Below are 15,263 nucleotides of genomic sequence, written 5' to 3' on the forward strand. Positions count from 1 at the left end.
TTCTACTCTGGAGTTGCCCGCGGTGAGAGGCGGCAAGCTGGTGTGGGCTTGCTTATAGCCCCCCAGCTCAGCCGTCATGTGTTGGAGTTCTCCCCGCTGAGCGAGAGGGTCGTTTCCCTGCGCCTTCGGGTTGGGGACAGGTCTCTCACTGTTGTTTCGGCCTATGGGCCAAACAGCAGTGCAGAGTACACAGCCTTCTTGGAGTCCCTGGGAGGGGTACTGGAAAGTGCTCCAACCGGGGACTCCATCGTTCTGCTGGGGGACTTCAACGCCCACGTGGGTAGCGACAGTGATACCTGGAGGGGTGTGATTGGGAGGAACGGCCTCCCGATCTGAACCCGAGTGGTGTTCTGTTGTTGGACTTCTGTGCTAGTCATAGTTTGTCAATAACGAACACCATGTTCAAGCATAAGGGTGTCCATCAGTGCATGTGGCACCAGGACACCCTAGGTCGGAGGTCAATGATCGACTTTGTAGTCGTATCATCTGACCTTCGGCGGTATGTCTTGGACACTCGGGTGAAGAGAGGGGCTGAGCTGTCAACTGATCACCACCTGGTGGTGAGTTGGATCCGCTGGCAGGGGAGAAAGCGGGACAGGCTTGGCAGACCCAAGCGTACTGTGAGGGTCTGTTGGGAACGTCTGGCGGAACCCGCTGTCAGGGAGGTCTTCAACTCCCACCTCCGGGAGAGCTCCAGAGACCGGACTCCACAGGGTGCTTGAGGGTTCATGGGAGTTTGCCCAACCAGTCCACATGTGTTTTGTGGACTTGGAGAAGGCATTTGACCGTGTCCCTCGCGTCATTCTGTGGGAGGTGCTCCGGGAGTATGGGGTTGGAGGCCCTCTGCTGAGGGCTGTGGATACAAGCGGCTGAAATGAGTTTCCTCCGCAGGGTGGTGGGGCACTCCCTTAGAGATAGGGTGAGGAGCTCTGTCACCCGGAAGGAGCTCAGAGTAGAGTCGCTGCTCCTCCACATCGAGAGGAGTCAGCTGAGGTGGCTCGGGCATCTCTACCAGATGCCCCCTGGACGCCTCCCTAGGGAGGTGTTCCAGGCATGCCCCACCGGGAGGAGGCCCCGGGGAAGACCCAGGACACGCTGGAGTGACTATGTCGCTCGGCTGGCCTGGGAACGCCTTGGGGTCCCCCCGGATGAGCTGGAGGAAGTGTCCGGGGAGAGGGAAGTTTGGGCATCCCTGCTTAGACTGCTGCCCCCGCGACCCGGCCCCGGATAAGCGGGTGGAAATGGAAATGGATGGATGGATGGATGTAAGAATAACATGTACATGAATTTCAAAGTGCTACTTTCATTTTACCTGAGTAGAATTCAAGCCTCTCTTTGAGCTCTTCATTAATGAGGTTCTTTTCCCTCAAATCCCCCAAAAGACTCTCTACTGTGGTCTTTGCCGTCTTTTCTTTGGCCATGGTGTTCTTCTCTCGCTCCCGACTTTCCACTCTTGCTATGGCTTCATTGAGTCTGGTCTTAAGAGCGGTGTATGGCCCACATTCTTTCTTATAGTCATCACCTGTCAAAGCCACTGCCAGCACCGTGTGTGTGTGTGTGTGTGTGTGTGTGTGTGTGTGTGTGTGTGTCTGTCCGTCTGTCTGTCTGTCTGTCAGGAATGCATGTTCAACATGTCTTCAATTGCGTGTGAATGGGTTTATGTGTGAGTGTGTTTAATATGAGTGGCAGCAAACAAGTGAGATTTTAATATGTCCAGGACCATTATGACATGATGTTTACAGCAGATATACTCACATCATTAGGCTGAGGTTGTGGGTGTGAGGTTCCAGTTTCTGGATCATCCTGAGAGGCCACGGACAGGCTCTCTTCAGCTCTTCTGGTGGTAGATGTAGTCCTGTCCTTTTCTGGCTAAAATGAAAAGAATATACAGGGTAAGTACCTCACCCTGCCCTGTGATTGATAATAGAATATTTACATTTATGAATGCTAATAGCCATATGATGATACACCTACTCTTTGGAGGTGAACTAGGAAGCTGAAGATGGATGGAATAACATCATCTCTGAGTCAGACAATCTGACCTGCCCTATCAAAATCGCCCTGCTTAAAATGTTTACAGCAAACCACTGAGGAATCACTTGCAAAGCCACTTCCCACTTCTTCATTACATCTTTGTCTTTGGGAAACCTTCAAAATGAAAACGGGAGATTTGGGAGAGTCTACACAAAAACATTTTACAAAGGAGGTCAAGCTTATTTTCTTCCGTCAAATTTCTTAAAACCTTTCTTCAACAAAACTCCTATTTTGATGCATATCTGTTGATAATGAACCAAAACTGCTAAAACTGTGAACAAGCTTGTTTGCAAACTATTCTACAGTCAGATGTTCAGTTGTTTGTATTTTTAAGTAAGTGGGGTGGGTATGAAACATGAGAGGTAGCTTACTGTTGCTAGGGTGAATTACATGTGAATAATACAGTCTGTGCCACCTGTGTAAAATTTGCTGGTCAATGTTATACCTGTAATATTTGTTTTATTTCTACGATAGCATTCCTGTGTCAGTTGTAATCTAAGTCAGTGTTATGGAATATGACTTATAAAGTCTCAGTTCATAGACAGGTGAACACCGGCACTAAACATAGCCTACCTAAGTGGCTACGATTTCGCTGGTGGGCATAAATACAGTACACTAATATTCGATTCACAAAATACAACCAATAGTAATGTTCAATGTTACTTGTGAAAAGTAATCCCCCATGCCCTGTTTTTTTGACGGTCCGCCAATTTGAACAGGAATATGCTGCACAGTGCTCTGGCATCTTGTTTCTTCTGCTGCTCAGCAAGGAGTACGATGACCGGTCCAAGATGGTGGCTGCATTTCTTGCGCCCCAGCAACCAATGTGGCGTCTATTCTTTATATGTCTATGATAGTAACAGCTAAATAGGTGCATTACAACTTCCTGTGGCAAGGATTGCTTTAGTAAAGGCCATAGATTTATTAAACAACCATAAAACACATTGCCTCACTTGAGGATGATTAGAATATACAAATACAAAAATTGAGGATTAAATTACACAATAGGGCGGCACGGTGGCGCAGCAGGTAGTGCGCGTGCCTCACAGCAAGAAGGTTGCTGGTTCGAACCCTGGGTCGGGCAGGGCCTTTCTGTGTGAAGTTTGCATGTTCTTCCCGTGCATGCGTGGGTTCTCTCCGGGCACTCCGGCTTCCTCCCACAGACCAAAAACATGCTCGTTAGGTTAATTGGTCTCCAAATTGTCCGTAGGTAGGTGTGAGTGTGAGTGTGTGAGTTGTCTGTCTGTGTGTCTGTATATGTAGCCCTGCGATCGGCTGGTGACCGGTTCAGGGTGTACCCCGCCTCTCGCCCATTGCTAGCTGGGATAGGCTCCAGCCCCCCGCAACCCCGAAATGGGATGCGCGGGTAAAGAAGATGAATGAATGAATGAAATTACACAATAATTTGGTGAAAAAAAAATGCAACTTTAGTTATATTTTTACATGAATCTAGAGATAAAAATGATTAAAATGTTTGTTTTTTCTCAGAGGACTAATATTTCAGTCTTGCTTGCATTAAGCATTAGGAAGTTGGAAGACACCCAACTTTTAATAATACACAGACCTCAAGGTTGGACAACTCACAGCTGTCATTGTGTTTGATGTGTGTGTAGATTATTATCAGCATGAAAATGGAAGATCAAGGTAAAATAAGAACAGATTTTATTGCCCAGAGGGAGCATATAAATGATGCATAACAGGGCCCAAAACTGAGAAACAGCTGACCTCTTAATCCAACAGGTTTTCCACATTCATGGAATTCCTATTGATACTGTGTCTGATAAGGTCCACAGTTTGTGTCTCAGGTTTGGAGAGTGTTCTGTTCCACCCTAGGTGTGTCAGCATGCATATTCTCAAGCTTCCATCCTCAAACCAATGGACAAACCAAGTGAGCCAACCAGGATTTAGAACCTGCTCTATGGTGTGTGGCGCCCCAGAATTCCTCTGACTGGGCGGAACACCCCCCGTGGATAAAGTCTACAATGGCACCGACCACTTCAGCGACCAACCTCTCCCCGTTTGAGGTATCTTTGGGTTATCAGTCTACGCTGTTCCCAGATCAGGAGAGGGGAATTGCGGTACCTTCGGTCCAGGACCACATTCGTCGGTGCCGGAAGGTGTGAGGGAATGTACGGGCGGCTGTACTACACCTCGCTGAGCACAAGAAGAAGATGGCAGATCAACATCAGACCGGCATCTGAGTACCACCCAGGGCATCAGGTTTGGCTCTCTTCTTCTTTTCTTCTCTATCTCTACCTTCAAATCTCTCAAAACACACATTTTTAAACTGGACTATTCTGTGTCTATTCTTGTGTTAACCAATCAATGTATATTACTGCTTTCTTTTATTTATCTTGTAAGGTGTCAATCTTATTCACAGATCATATCTTAATAAATCGTCTTGAAAAAAATTGATGGTCTTTCTGACTGTGTGTTAAACTAATTTACAACATGCATCAAACAGATACAGTTTTATGTCAGTCTGTCAGGAGATCATCTGTTTGAGTAACTTGACATCATAAGGGGTGCTGGATCCCTGACAGGAACAGAGACATCCTCTGAATTCCTTGTGTGATGTGAAGAAGAGAGTCAGGTGAGGGTGGAGAGTTACAGGCTGTTTGCTTGCTGTCCTTGGTGATTATCTGTGTATTCTTGTTTTGGTATCTCATGGCAGCAGAATGATGTAGATTGGCACCTAGCAGGCTGCAACCAGTAATGTTTGGGTGTGTCCCATCAGGCTTAAAGTGGTCTTTATAGTTCCAAAAGATATTGAAATTGTCAATGAACTTGATCCCATGGGTGAGGCATGCTGATGTCAGTTCAGGGCAACAAGCAATATCATTACAGACTCATTTACTGAAGTTCCTGCTTTGATGCATTTATTTTTCCGCATTTGCTGCATATTTTCTCCAAGTATGCAGTTTGCTGTTTTTGACAAAAATCACTGTATGCACTGGGCACAAAAATACCACACAAACAGAATTTTAAGGACAAGAAAATATCAAACTGACAAAGCGCTGCCTGCTCTTGTCATTGCTAACATATTGTCATGTTTATGTTGTCACATTCGCTGACCTCAAATCCAAGATACGTTTTGTTGTTTTTTGTTTTTTTTTAAGACACGTCCTTTTCGTCTCATTTAAAATTTTTGTCTCAGGACAAATTTTTTGCTCAAGTTTACCTTACATTTACAATGTGTGTATCAGCATCTTCACCTTAATTCACACAACACAAAGTAAATACAATGATCAATAGCCATTACCTGGTCAGTGACTGAAGTTTCTGGCTTTCAAAACTTGCTCACAAATGCTAAACCAGATTTATCTTTTCAGTTTTCTTAATTGTATTATCCTATAAACTCTTCATTAGACATTTACATTTCTATCATATTAATTTGGTTACTGAAGTCTAACATTAAATTTTGACTAAATTGTTTTTTGCCAAATATGCCAGTCTATTTTAAACTTAAAATTCTCTTAAAATGTGTTTTACATTATGGTCAACTTTTGATAATGGGCAGTCAAAGCTTGAAGCTGAGCAATACACAAAACCAACTTTTCTTTCTTAACCAGGCAGAAAGTATGTTTAGTATGTTCATTACACATTCCATCCATTCATTCCTCAGTCACTCCATTCCCTTGTGGATTGAAGTGCTATACCTGTGAAGCATGAGACAACTGTGAGTGTAATTGCTGGGTCTTAGATGCATACTACGGTGGCCGGGAAGTGCAAACCAACATTACAAACTGTGAGACAAAATTACGTTTTGGAAAACATTTTTACATATCATAAAACAACATTACATTACCATAACACATTTACAATTCCCGAAACAAATTTACATTTCAGAAAACAAATTAACAAGACGCGAAACACTTTTACAAGTGCCGAGACAAATTTACATTTCAGAAAACAAATTAACAAGACGCGAAACACTTTTACAAGTGCCGAGACAAATTTACATTTCAGAAAACAAATTAACAAATACAATCTACCGGAAAGGGAACGTCCCAAATACGGGGTTGACCCGGAAGTGATAACGGAAGCGGGTCAATTCGAGTTGTTGACATTTTCAATGGACGGAGATGGACAGGGACCGAGTCATGTTTTGCCCGTTTTGTGGACAACATATGAGCCAATTAACGCGGTTTTGTTTTTCGTGTGGTCGGTCTCTACAGTGTTTAAGAGGCATGGACCAGACCGGCGGACCAGATATGCTAGAGCAGTGCATACAGTATTTTAATGAGGGCCACTCGTACGTTGTAATCATGGACATGATGTCATCTTTACATGGTGTACACATCAGCTTGAGGTCACTGAAAAGTAAACTGAATGAAGCCGGGTTATATCGCAGAAAGGATTACTCCTCTACAAACGCGATAATTAGGGCCATCCGATTGGAACTTCGTGGACCCGGACAGCTGTTTGGCTACCGCATGATGTGGCAGGTACTCAAACAAAAGTACAACCTGCGAGTGAAAAGGGATCATGTGATGAATTTGCTTCGGGAGCTTAATCCCAGAGGGTGCGAGAGGAGAGCACGCCGAAGGTTTATAAGAAGAACCTACCACTCCATGGGACCGAACTATATGTGGCACGCGGATGGTTATGATAAACTCAAGCCATTCGGTTTGGCCCTCTCAGGGTGCATCGATGGATTATCACGTAAAGTACTGTGGCTTGCATGTGGACCAACAAATAATGACCCATCAGTGATCGCTCACTATTTCCTGTCATGTGTGCGACACCTTGGTGTCATCCCCATGAGACTGAGGACTGATTGTGGCACAGAGAACGGGACCATGGCTGCAATTCAGTGCACTTTACGCCACCACCACAATGACTACTACTCTGGAGCATCCAGCCACATGTACGGCTCATCCACAAACAACCAGAGGATTGAGTCCTGGTGGTCCATATTCAGAAAGGGAAGGTAAGCGCCTTCATAAAGTCATTTAATTATATTTAACCATTGATTTCATTCTTCAAACATGCATATATGCTTAGAAATAATAATAATAATAATAATAATAATAATAATAATAATGATAGTAATAATAATATCTGTTGGATGAAATAACTGTCACCTCTGGCTGCTGCAGCTACAGAGCAAGCCTTTTAGTCGAAGCAGCCTCTTTAAGTGCACTCAAACATTGTAGCATGTCCTGTTTGTTAAAAAATAGTAATCCGATGTTGAAATTTCTGTTGAATTCTGCAGTATAAAAGCTAATTAGCAAACTAAACGAGGTACCATAAGGTTACATTATGATGTGTGCAAGGTCGGCTCGGAAAAATGGCTATTAGGCGATGGTAAACAAAACAGTCATCATGGTGTGTTCAAATACAGCAGGCACACAAAAATAATGTAGGCTAGCTGTGTATGTGCACATTTATAATAAAATTGACACTTTTTTCAGTAATAATCACTTTTACATGCAGTAAATGATAAATGAATTCAGTAACTTTTTAGTGAAATAACTAGTTTGCATGAATTTGTAGTATCTTAAAAATGTGATTAATCACTATTAATCACAGCCTAAAACTGTGATTAATCTGATTGAGTTTTTTAATCGATTGACAGCACTATTATTTTCATATCAATTTCTATAGGTGTCAGTTCTGGATGGAACTATTTGCAGACCTTAGAGACGCTGGATACTTCAACGGGAGTCACGAGCATCAGTGTCTGTTAAGATACTGTTTTGGTGATGTTATTCAGAGGGACTTGGATGAGTGTGTGAGACTTTGGAACACTCACAGGATTCGCCCCTCCAGAACAGCATCATGTCCAGGAGGAGTGCCCAATGAACTCTACTACTTACCACACAGGTAATACATTTGGCAGCAGATAAATATCTGTATTTGTTTTACTTTTATCTTTATTTTAATTAAATGCAATTATGTCTTCTGTTTAACATAGATTTGGCTCCAGAGACTGTGGCTTTAAAACTGAACAGGCTGAACTGGATGCCTTTCCTGAGGCTCACCTGTCAAGAGCTCCATGTGGGGACCCAAACATGCAGGAGTACTTGGACTTTACCATGGAGCACAATCACTTACAGAAGCCAGAGTACTGGCAGTCTGCAACTGAACTTTATCTGAAACTGAAAGAAATTGCTCAGCTATGAATTAAAATTGATAAAAAAGGGAGGTTCTATGTAATGGTGGAACATAAAGTGTCTGAATCTGTCACCAAAAGTGTCATTATTTTAAATGGGAAATAAATGAATAAAAAATAAAGTAATGTAATGAGTAATATTTATTTATTACATTAAATTTTTTGTATTATAGAAAACAGAATCTCGTGAAATACTGTTTGTCTTATTTGATCAAAAAACAGCGATTCATAAACAGACCACAGTTTGAGCTAACACAGTTTGGAGCTAAAATAATTGTCAAAATGCTGAGAAACTGACAAAAAAAACATGCTCACATATCTTTACACTATAAAAACCCTGTTAACAACAGCAACTGCACATTTAGGTGCACCTTTAACAACAGAGACAGAGTCTGGGCTCTAGAGGTCATCTAGTCGTATGGCTTACAAACAGCCAAATCCTGGACTGTTTTGAATTCCAAAGTCCATTTGTGACTTAAACACACTGTATGAGTCGAGGAGTGGTAATTTCAACAAGTTTGAACATGTATTTGCCATTGGGAATGGAGAGTCATCCAGGAACTCTATCCGTGGCAATGGTTCCAAGCCAGAAGGGGGAAGTGATGTCAGCCCAGTTGCAAACATCAAAACATCCTTCACAGACACAGCAGCCTGGCCTTCTGCAAGGAAAAAAATGTTTAGATACACCATGGTAATGTGGTTTTCCAACTAGTTACAAAAATACCTTACAAACCTTCACAATCAAGGAGATAGTCTGCCCAGTAGGCCAAGGCTTGACTTTCTTTAAGTCCCCTGTTACTCCCTGAAGGACTGAGGTCAGGTTTGAAAAGTCTCTCAAGTTCAAAGCCAGTGAGTTGCTTTTCAGAGTGGCACAGGACAGGGGCCAGCAAAGTAGGGTGTTGCTGTAGTGCAGTCAAAAACTGCAGGGCTGAAAGACCATCTTTAAATCTACAAAGTGAACACAAACACTGTTTCACTGCTGTGTAGTGCCAACTGTATTTAAATTATCTAAAGAAAACTATTGAATATTCTCTTCCCTACAATTAGAATCTGCCTAAACACGTCTATGTTTGGGGAAAATGATTTTGTGTTGAACATCACTCTTAAATTCTTTTGTCTTGCACATGACTATGGTAAGTGTTAAAAACTACACAATCACACAGAGGAATGACAGAGAGGGTAGGGTGGCATGGGTAGTTATAGACTGGCACAAGGCAGGGAATGGACAGACATACATCACAAAGGCTATCAGTTTTAATACACTAAGGCACAAATTCTGTCACAGGGACTAACTGATAAGAGAAGGACATGCCATGAGACATTTCAAACAAAAGATTATTACATAAATACATAAAAAAGAAGCCACATCATTATAAATATGATGTTACCTGTCAATTACAGATGAGTTGCGGTCGATAATATACCATCGGAGGTAGTCAGCCACGATTTCTTTCTTTTCTTCCACAGCAGACACACGTCTCAGACAACCTGCTGTCTGTAACATTGTGCTGTGTCTTATGATGCACTCCTGTAGAGCATCCAATGAAGCAGCATTCTCAATCTGAAAGATACAAAAAAGGGGGGCATAAACACTCCAATAAATAACTGTATGTACTGTACATTTATGCCTTTTTTATTCAGTGACATACATAGCATGGTGTAACCCTACCCTATTAAAAACTAATAAATGAAGCCAATTCTGTGTATGCAATATTGGAAGTAAACATTATCTTAAGACACTGCAGGATGTAAAACTCTGCCCTACCACACTGTAGCCTTATGCTATTCTCACCTCTTGCAAAGCTTTCCCTATTTCTTCATCAGTTATTAAATTAACTGTTGATTTGAACGAAGGCTGGCCAGCAAGATAATGTACAAGATCTTCTGACAGGAAATGGGGTCCTGGACCTCCATGTACAACTGACACTGCGATCATCTTTCCTGCCAGGTAGTATTCATCCTCCCTAACAGCTGTGAATGAATTCATATTGCAAAATTAAAACATACACTATATACTTTAAGATATTGCGGAAAAAAAGCATATGCCATGGTAAATATATGTTTAATGATCATTAACCAAACATTAGTATAGTACACATCTAACCCTATGCATACCATTTGCATTGTAGACCAAGAACCGATGTCCTTCTGGTCCATCAAAAATGGGCCGGTCTTTCAGGTGTTTCATTAGCAAAGTTAAAAACTCTCGTCTTGGACCACCTGTGTCAATTCCCTCCTCAGGAACGCCAGCATCATCAGTAAATCTGACCAGCATGTCACAGTTGTCACAATATGTTGTACGCTTGAAACCTCTGACTGCTCCATCCCAAACATTAGCCCTTGATATGTTGAACCTGCTGACTCTTTTGTGATCAATAGGAAGTGACAAGTTTGCCACAATGTCAGGTAGTGTAATGTTCATCTCTTCCCTGTAATGACAAAAGAGATCTAATTAATAGACATTTCAGACAGTGCACAATTTGCCACTTTTACAAAAATTATTTAAATGCCAGAAATACTGCACAATGAAAACACTAGAATGCCACTGTCAAAAGCTCATTTTACACTGCTGTGTGTTGGAAATTCTCCACATTGACTGCAACCAGCTCCTCCTCCTCTTCCTCCACACCTGGTGCATACAGGTCTGTGTATTTACTGTTGGGAAATTGCAACTTCCATGTTAAAACATCTTACTAACAAAGTTCTTCTCCATGAGTTAAATTAAAATTATTTGAGTCACTGATTTTTGGCTTACCTGTAGCAAGAAGTCTTGTCTGGATTTGTTTCAGGTGGATCCATATCATCAGTGTCAGATATTACTATCTGAAAAACAAATTAAAATGTCAAAACAACAACACTGAAAGTAAGAAACATCAGGCTGCTGCAGTCTGCCTTATTACCTGTCCAGGCTGAATTGTTGCTGAATGCCCTGGTGCATCTCTGAAACATGATACAAATTACAAAATTATTAAATTAATTAGGACTGTCCTTCAGGCCTACAATAGTCATCAAATAATGTAGACTATAATGAATACAGCCAAGATTCCTATTGGTTGATTAGCACTAGAAAAGCCATCTCATTAAATATGTTATTCATTTATTTGTCCCTGACAAGGGCTAGATGCCAAAATGTCCTTACCTTTCTTCTTTAGATTTGTGTTTGGGAGTACTCTGGTTTTGTGGTTCAAAAACCTGAGAGGAAATGCATAAATTTATCAGCAATTTGTAATAGCTTCCATAATTGTTCCCTTACTACATACACTATATATCACTGGTGAAAGGCTGTTTGTATTGACATAGATAAATCAATAAATACATTGATACATAAATAAGTATTAAAACAATAAATAAATAATTGATGTACCACAGTGTCTGCTCGATTGAATTCAGCTGTGCTCCTTGATGCAATGACAATTTCAGAATCAGAGTCTGAGGTATCATCCACTGCTGTAAAAACAGAAAATTCAACAGATCATGTGGATACTGTACATGTATCCTACAGTAGAGTATCTAAAATATGTGGAAAATATTGAATCATGAGATCCACTAACCTCCTTGAAAGTGTGTTTCTAGGCAGATGAAAAAGGTGATCCTGGAATATGGCTTTCCTAGTTCCTTTTTATACTCTGGCAATTTGAATGGCTTTTCTGACCCAGGCACATGGACCACCTCTGAGCAGTCTGGATACAAAAGGACGTACGGTCCTTCTTGCATGTCCTTGTTAAATGTTCTCATTTTCTGGACAGCTTGTTTCAGTATATCAGATGCTGCTACCTCTGGGTCTACAAATAACGGGAGTGTTTTCCCTCTTAGAGGTTTTAGAGCAGTTCCGTCAGTTCCATTTGGCACCATCAATCCAATGTTTATCTAGTAAAATAACAAAGATATGATTAATTTCATGTATTATGCACAGGTAAAATAAAAGATTATACATATATACATCAGTGTTTCCCATAAATTATGCAGAAAGTGGTGTCCCTCCATGGTCTAATTTGTGCCACCACAGTTTCACAGTGAGCCAAACATGTCTATACACTCAGATGCGACAAAGATAATCTTTTTTTTTTTTTTTTTTTTTAACTTGCTTCAATCTGTGGGATGAGTCAACTATGATACTGATACTGATCCACTTCTGAGTCATCTCGAGTCAGATAACGCTAGTCGAGTACTGATAAGTACTAAGACAGTCAGTGCAACTTACCTGGACGTGTTTTCTGTCCTTTGCCATTCTTCCTTTCGGCCCATAGTTAAAAGACTGACGCTCTTTGGACTTTGAGCTTCTGTACTCTAGGAACTGTTTGTATGATGGGCAAGTTTTTTCTGCTGAAATAAACAAAGTTCCGTTTCAAAATAGAAAGTTAGCAGCCGCTGACCAATAGCACTATTCACTTTCATTCACAGACTTAAGATAGCTAGCGTTATGCTGCACTTACTTTGTTTAGCGTTGTCCGGCTGTTGAGATGTCCCCTGTCCTTCCGTCTGGTCGGCACCATTTAAAAACTCTAACGACCGACCACACGAAAAACAAAACCGTGTTAATTGGCTCATGTGTTTGCCACAAAACGGGCAAAACATGACTCGGTCTCTGTCCATCTCCGTCCATTGAAAACATCAACAAATCGAACTGACCCGCTCCCGTTATCACTTCCGGGTCAACCCCGTATTTGGGACGTTCCCTTTCCGGTAGATTGTATTTGTTAATTTGTTTTCTGAAATGTAAATTTGTTTCGCCACTTGTAAATTTGTCTCGGCACTTGTAAAAGTGTTTCACGTCTTGTTAATTTGTTTTCTGACTTGTAAATTTGTCTCGGCACTTGTAAATGTGTTTCACGTCTTGTTAATTTGTTTTCCAAAATGTTAAATTGTCTCAGATTTTGTAATGTTGGTTTGCACCTCCCGGCCACCGTAGCATACTGTCCACATGATAAGATTGTCCTGGCAATGCTTATGATGTAATGTCTGCACAACTTCAGTTTATCTTGGCTTTAGACACACAGTTTGTCATTTCTGTCACTAGGGCCTCTCAGTCAAAACAATAACAAAAGATGATATCAAATGGCAGCATAAATTTGCCTGGAATCATGAGAGTTGATCTCCCTTGTTAAACAACCACCATTACTGATGAAAATGAATTCCATATTTTTTGGATTTTTTTTTTTTTTGAAGAAAGATAAAAACTGTTCTCTTCACTTGAGCCTTTAAGAAGCTACTTTCCCAATAGAGACCTAAAACTCTTGTTTGCACTTTGCCTCACACTTATGCATTGCCGCACTTCTTTCAAAATGTTGTATTTTACTTGATTTTATGCATTCTCTATATTCTATTTCTATTGTATATTATGGCCTTCTATCCCTGTTTTATGCATCCTTTCATTATCATTATCAAGTGGGTTTTATGGTGCATCTTACTTTCCATTCATTTTCAATACCTGTTTTGATCATTTTTGTATGAAAGGTGCTATACAAATAAAGTTTATTACTATACATACATATATCACATCATAAATATATCATATTTGTATATACTATGCTATATATATATATATATATATATATATATATATATATATATATATATATATATATATATACTACATATAGTTGAGTCTATTATTTGAACTGCCACTGTTACTGTGACTGTGTTTCTGTCTGTTTCTCTCTCTGTCTCTCTCTCTAACCCGAGGCAGATGGCCGCCCACCCAGAGCCTGGTTCTGCTTGAGGTTTCTGCCTGTTAAAAGGAAGTTTTTCCTCACTACTGTTGCCAAGTTCTTGCTCATGAGGGGATTGTTGGGTCAAGTATGGTCTATATATGGAAAGTGAGACAACTTCTGTTGGGATTTGGCACTATACAAATAAAATTTAATAGAATCTTGAGGTCGTATTTCATCCAGAGATTCCAACACTTTGAAGTGATTTGGTGTATCTGGTGTGTGGGCAAACATGGCAGAACCTTTACATCCAGTGGAAATATACTATAAGTCTGCTCAGTCAGGTGGCATGGTGGCACAGTGGCAACACTGTCGCCTCACACACAGCAAGAAGGTCCTGGGTTCGATTCTCACTGGTGGGTATGTCCTCCACCATGCCTTCGTGCCTGCTGCTCGAGGAAAAAAAGAAAAAAAAAAGAGGGCCTTTCTGTGTGGAGTTTGCATATTCTCCCCGTGTTCACCTGGGGTGTCCTCCATAAAATATACCCCCACTAAAAACATGCAAGAAGATCACCACCTGACCAATGGTGACGGCGAGATGGGTCCCCGGGTGCCGGTCTAGCTGCCCACTGCTCCTGGTCTGCCGCGGAGGAGGGACGACCAGGATGGGCGAAATGCGGAGGACAAATTTCACCTCGTGTGCAGTGCGTGCATGTGCATGTGTGTGACAAATAAAGGGGAATGTCTCCCCCCAATTCTTCTAAGATTCTTCTTCATCAGTTTAGCTGTATTTCCCAAAAGTCAGCCTGACATGAATGTAGTAGTTCTGTGGGTTTGGACAATGTGCAAAGGATAAGCATGTTTGTAATGAGTGATGCAACTATGTACCTCTACTTGTTAAAGGGATGTATTTAAATGAGCACTGGTTCTTCTGGTACTGTAGTTACCCCATCTGGCCAACAGAGGGCTTCTGATCACAGAATAGTGTTATGTCATGATGTTTGTTTCAGTGAGTCCATCTCCATCACATACACATCTTGGCATTCTAAAATGTCCACACATCTGTTCAGAGGTGGCAACAAGCAAGCCTCAAAAATGCTGTGAATGAGAACTGGTTTGTAATAGTTGGCATGCTTCCAGTCAATCATGTTCAAGCATATGACATTAACCACCTACACTCCTCTTATTCATTGTGTCAAAATGAGAAAAAAAAAAACTTAAATTGAAAAGACTAGTCACTGGATACCAGATATCAGTTCTCCAAAGGGAAGATTGACTACTTTTATGTGTTTTACATCACTGAAAACTCATTTAATATTGACTTTCGATGGTCTTTTTACTAATTACACAGTAAGAATGAGGCAGTAATTTAGCTTGTGTCAATTAAAAATAGCAATATACAAAGATTGTTAATGGGTGAAACTATAAGGTGTTATTTGCATTCTTTATTTGTTTACCGCAGC

General features: G+C 41.1%; 2 protein-coding genes across 2 annotated transcripts; one reads left to right on the forward strand and one right to left on the reverse strand.

Moving 5' to 3' along the window:
- Nucleotides 1-6,025: 6,025 nt before the first annotated feature.
- On the forward strand, nucleotides 6,026-8,290 carry LOC143330033 (uncharacterized). Its single transcript, XM_076746182.1, has 3 exons — nucleotides 6,026-6,967; nucleotides 7,645-7,863; nucleotides 7,955-8,290. The coding sequence occupies exons 1-3, from the start codon at nucleotides 6,120-6,122 to the stop codon at nucleotides 8,160-8,162; spliced, it is 1,275 nt and encodes a 424-aa protein (XP_076602297.1). The 5' UTR covers nucleotides 6,026-6,119; the 3' UTR covers nucleotides 8,163-8,290.
- A 587-nt stretch (nucleotides 8,291-8,877) lies between these two features.
- On the reverse strand, nucleotides 8,878-13,639 carry LOC143330035 (uncharacterized). Its single transcript, XM_076746183.1, has 12 exons — nucleotides 12,586-13,639; nucleotides 12,354-12,475; nucleotides 11,704-12,019; nucleotides 11,517-11,599; nucleotides 11,292-11,344; nucleotides 11,053-11,092; nucleotides 10,908-10,975; nucleotides 10,718-10,807; nucleotides 10,268-10,581; nucleotides 9,945-10,123; nucleotides 9,541-9,713; nucleotides 8,878-9,100 (listed from the first exon to the last, which is right to left on the reverse strand). The coding sequence occupies exons 1-12, from the start codon at nucleotides 12,743-12,745 to the stop codon at nucleotides 8,878-8,880; spliced, it is 1,821 nt and encodes a 606-aa protein (XP_076602298.1). The 5' UTR covers nucleotides 12,746-13,639.
- Nucleotides 13,640-15,263: the final 1,624 nt, after the last annotated feature.

This window comes from Chaetodon auriga, chromosome 13, assembly GCF_051107435.1.
Source record: "Chaetodon auriga isolate fChaAug3 chromosome 13, fChaAug3.hap1, whole genome shotgun sequence".
Classification (NCBI taxonomy): domain Eukaryota; kingdom Metazoa; phylum Chordata; class Actinopteri; order Chaetodontiformes; family Chaetodontidae; genus Chaetodon; species Chaetodon auriga.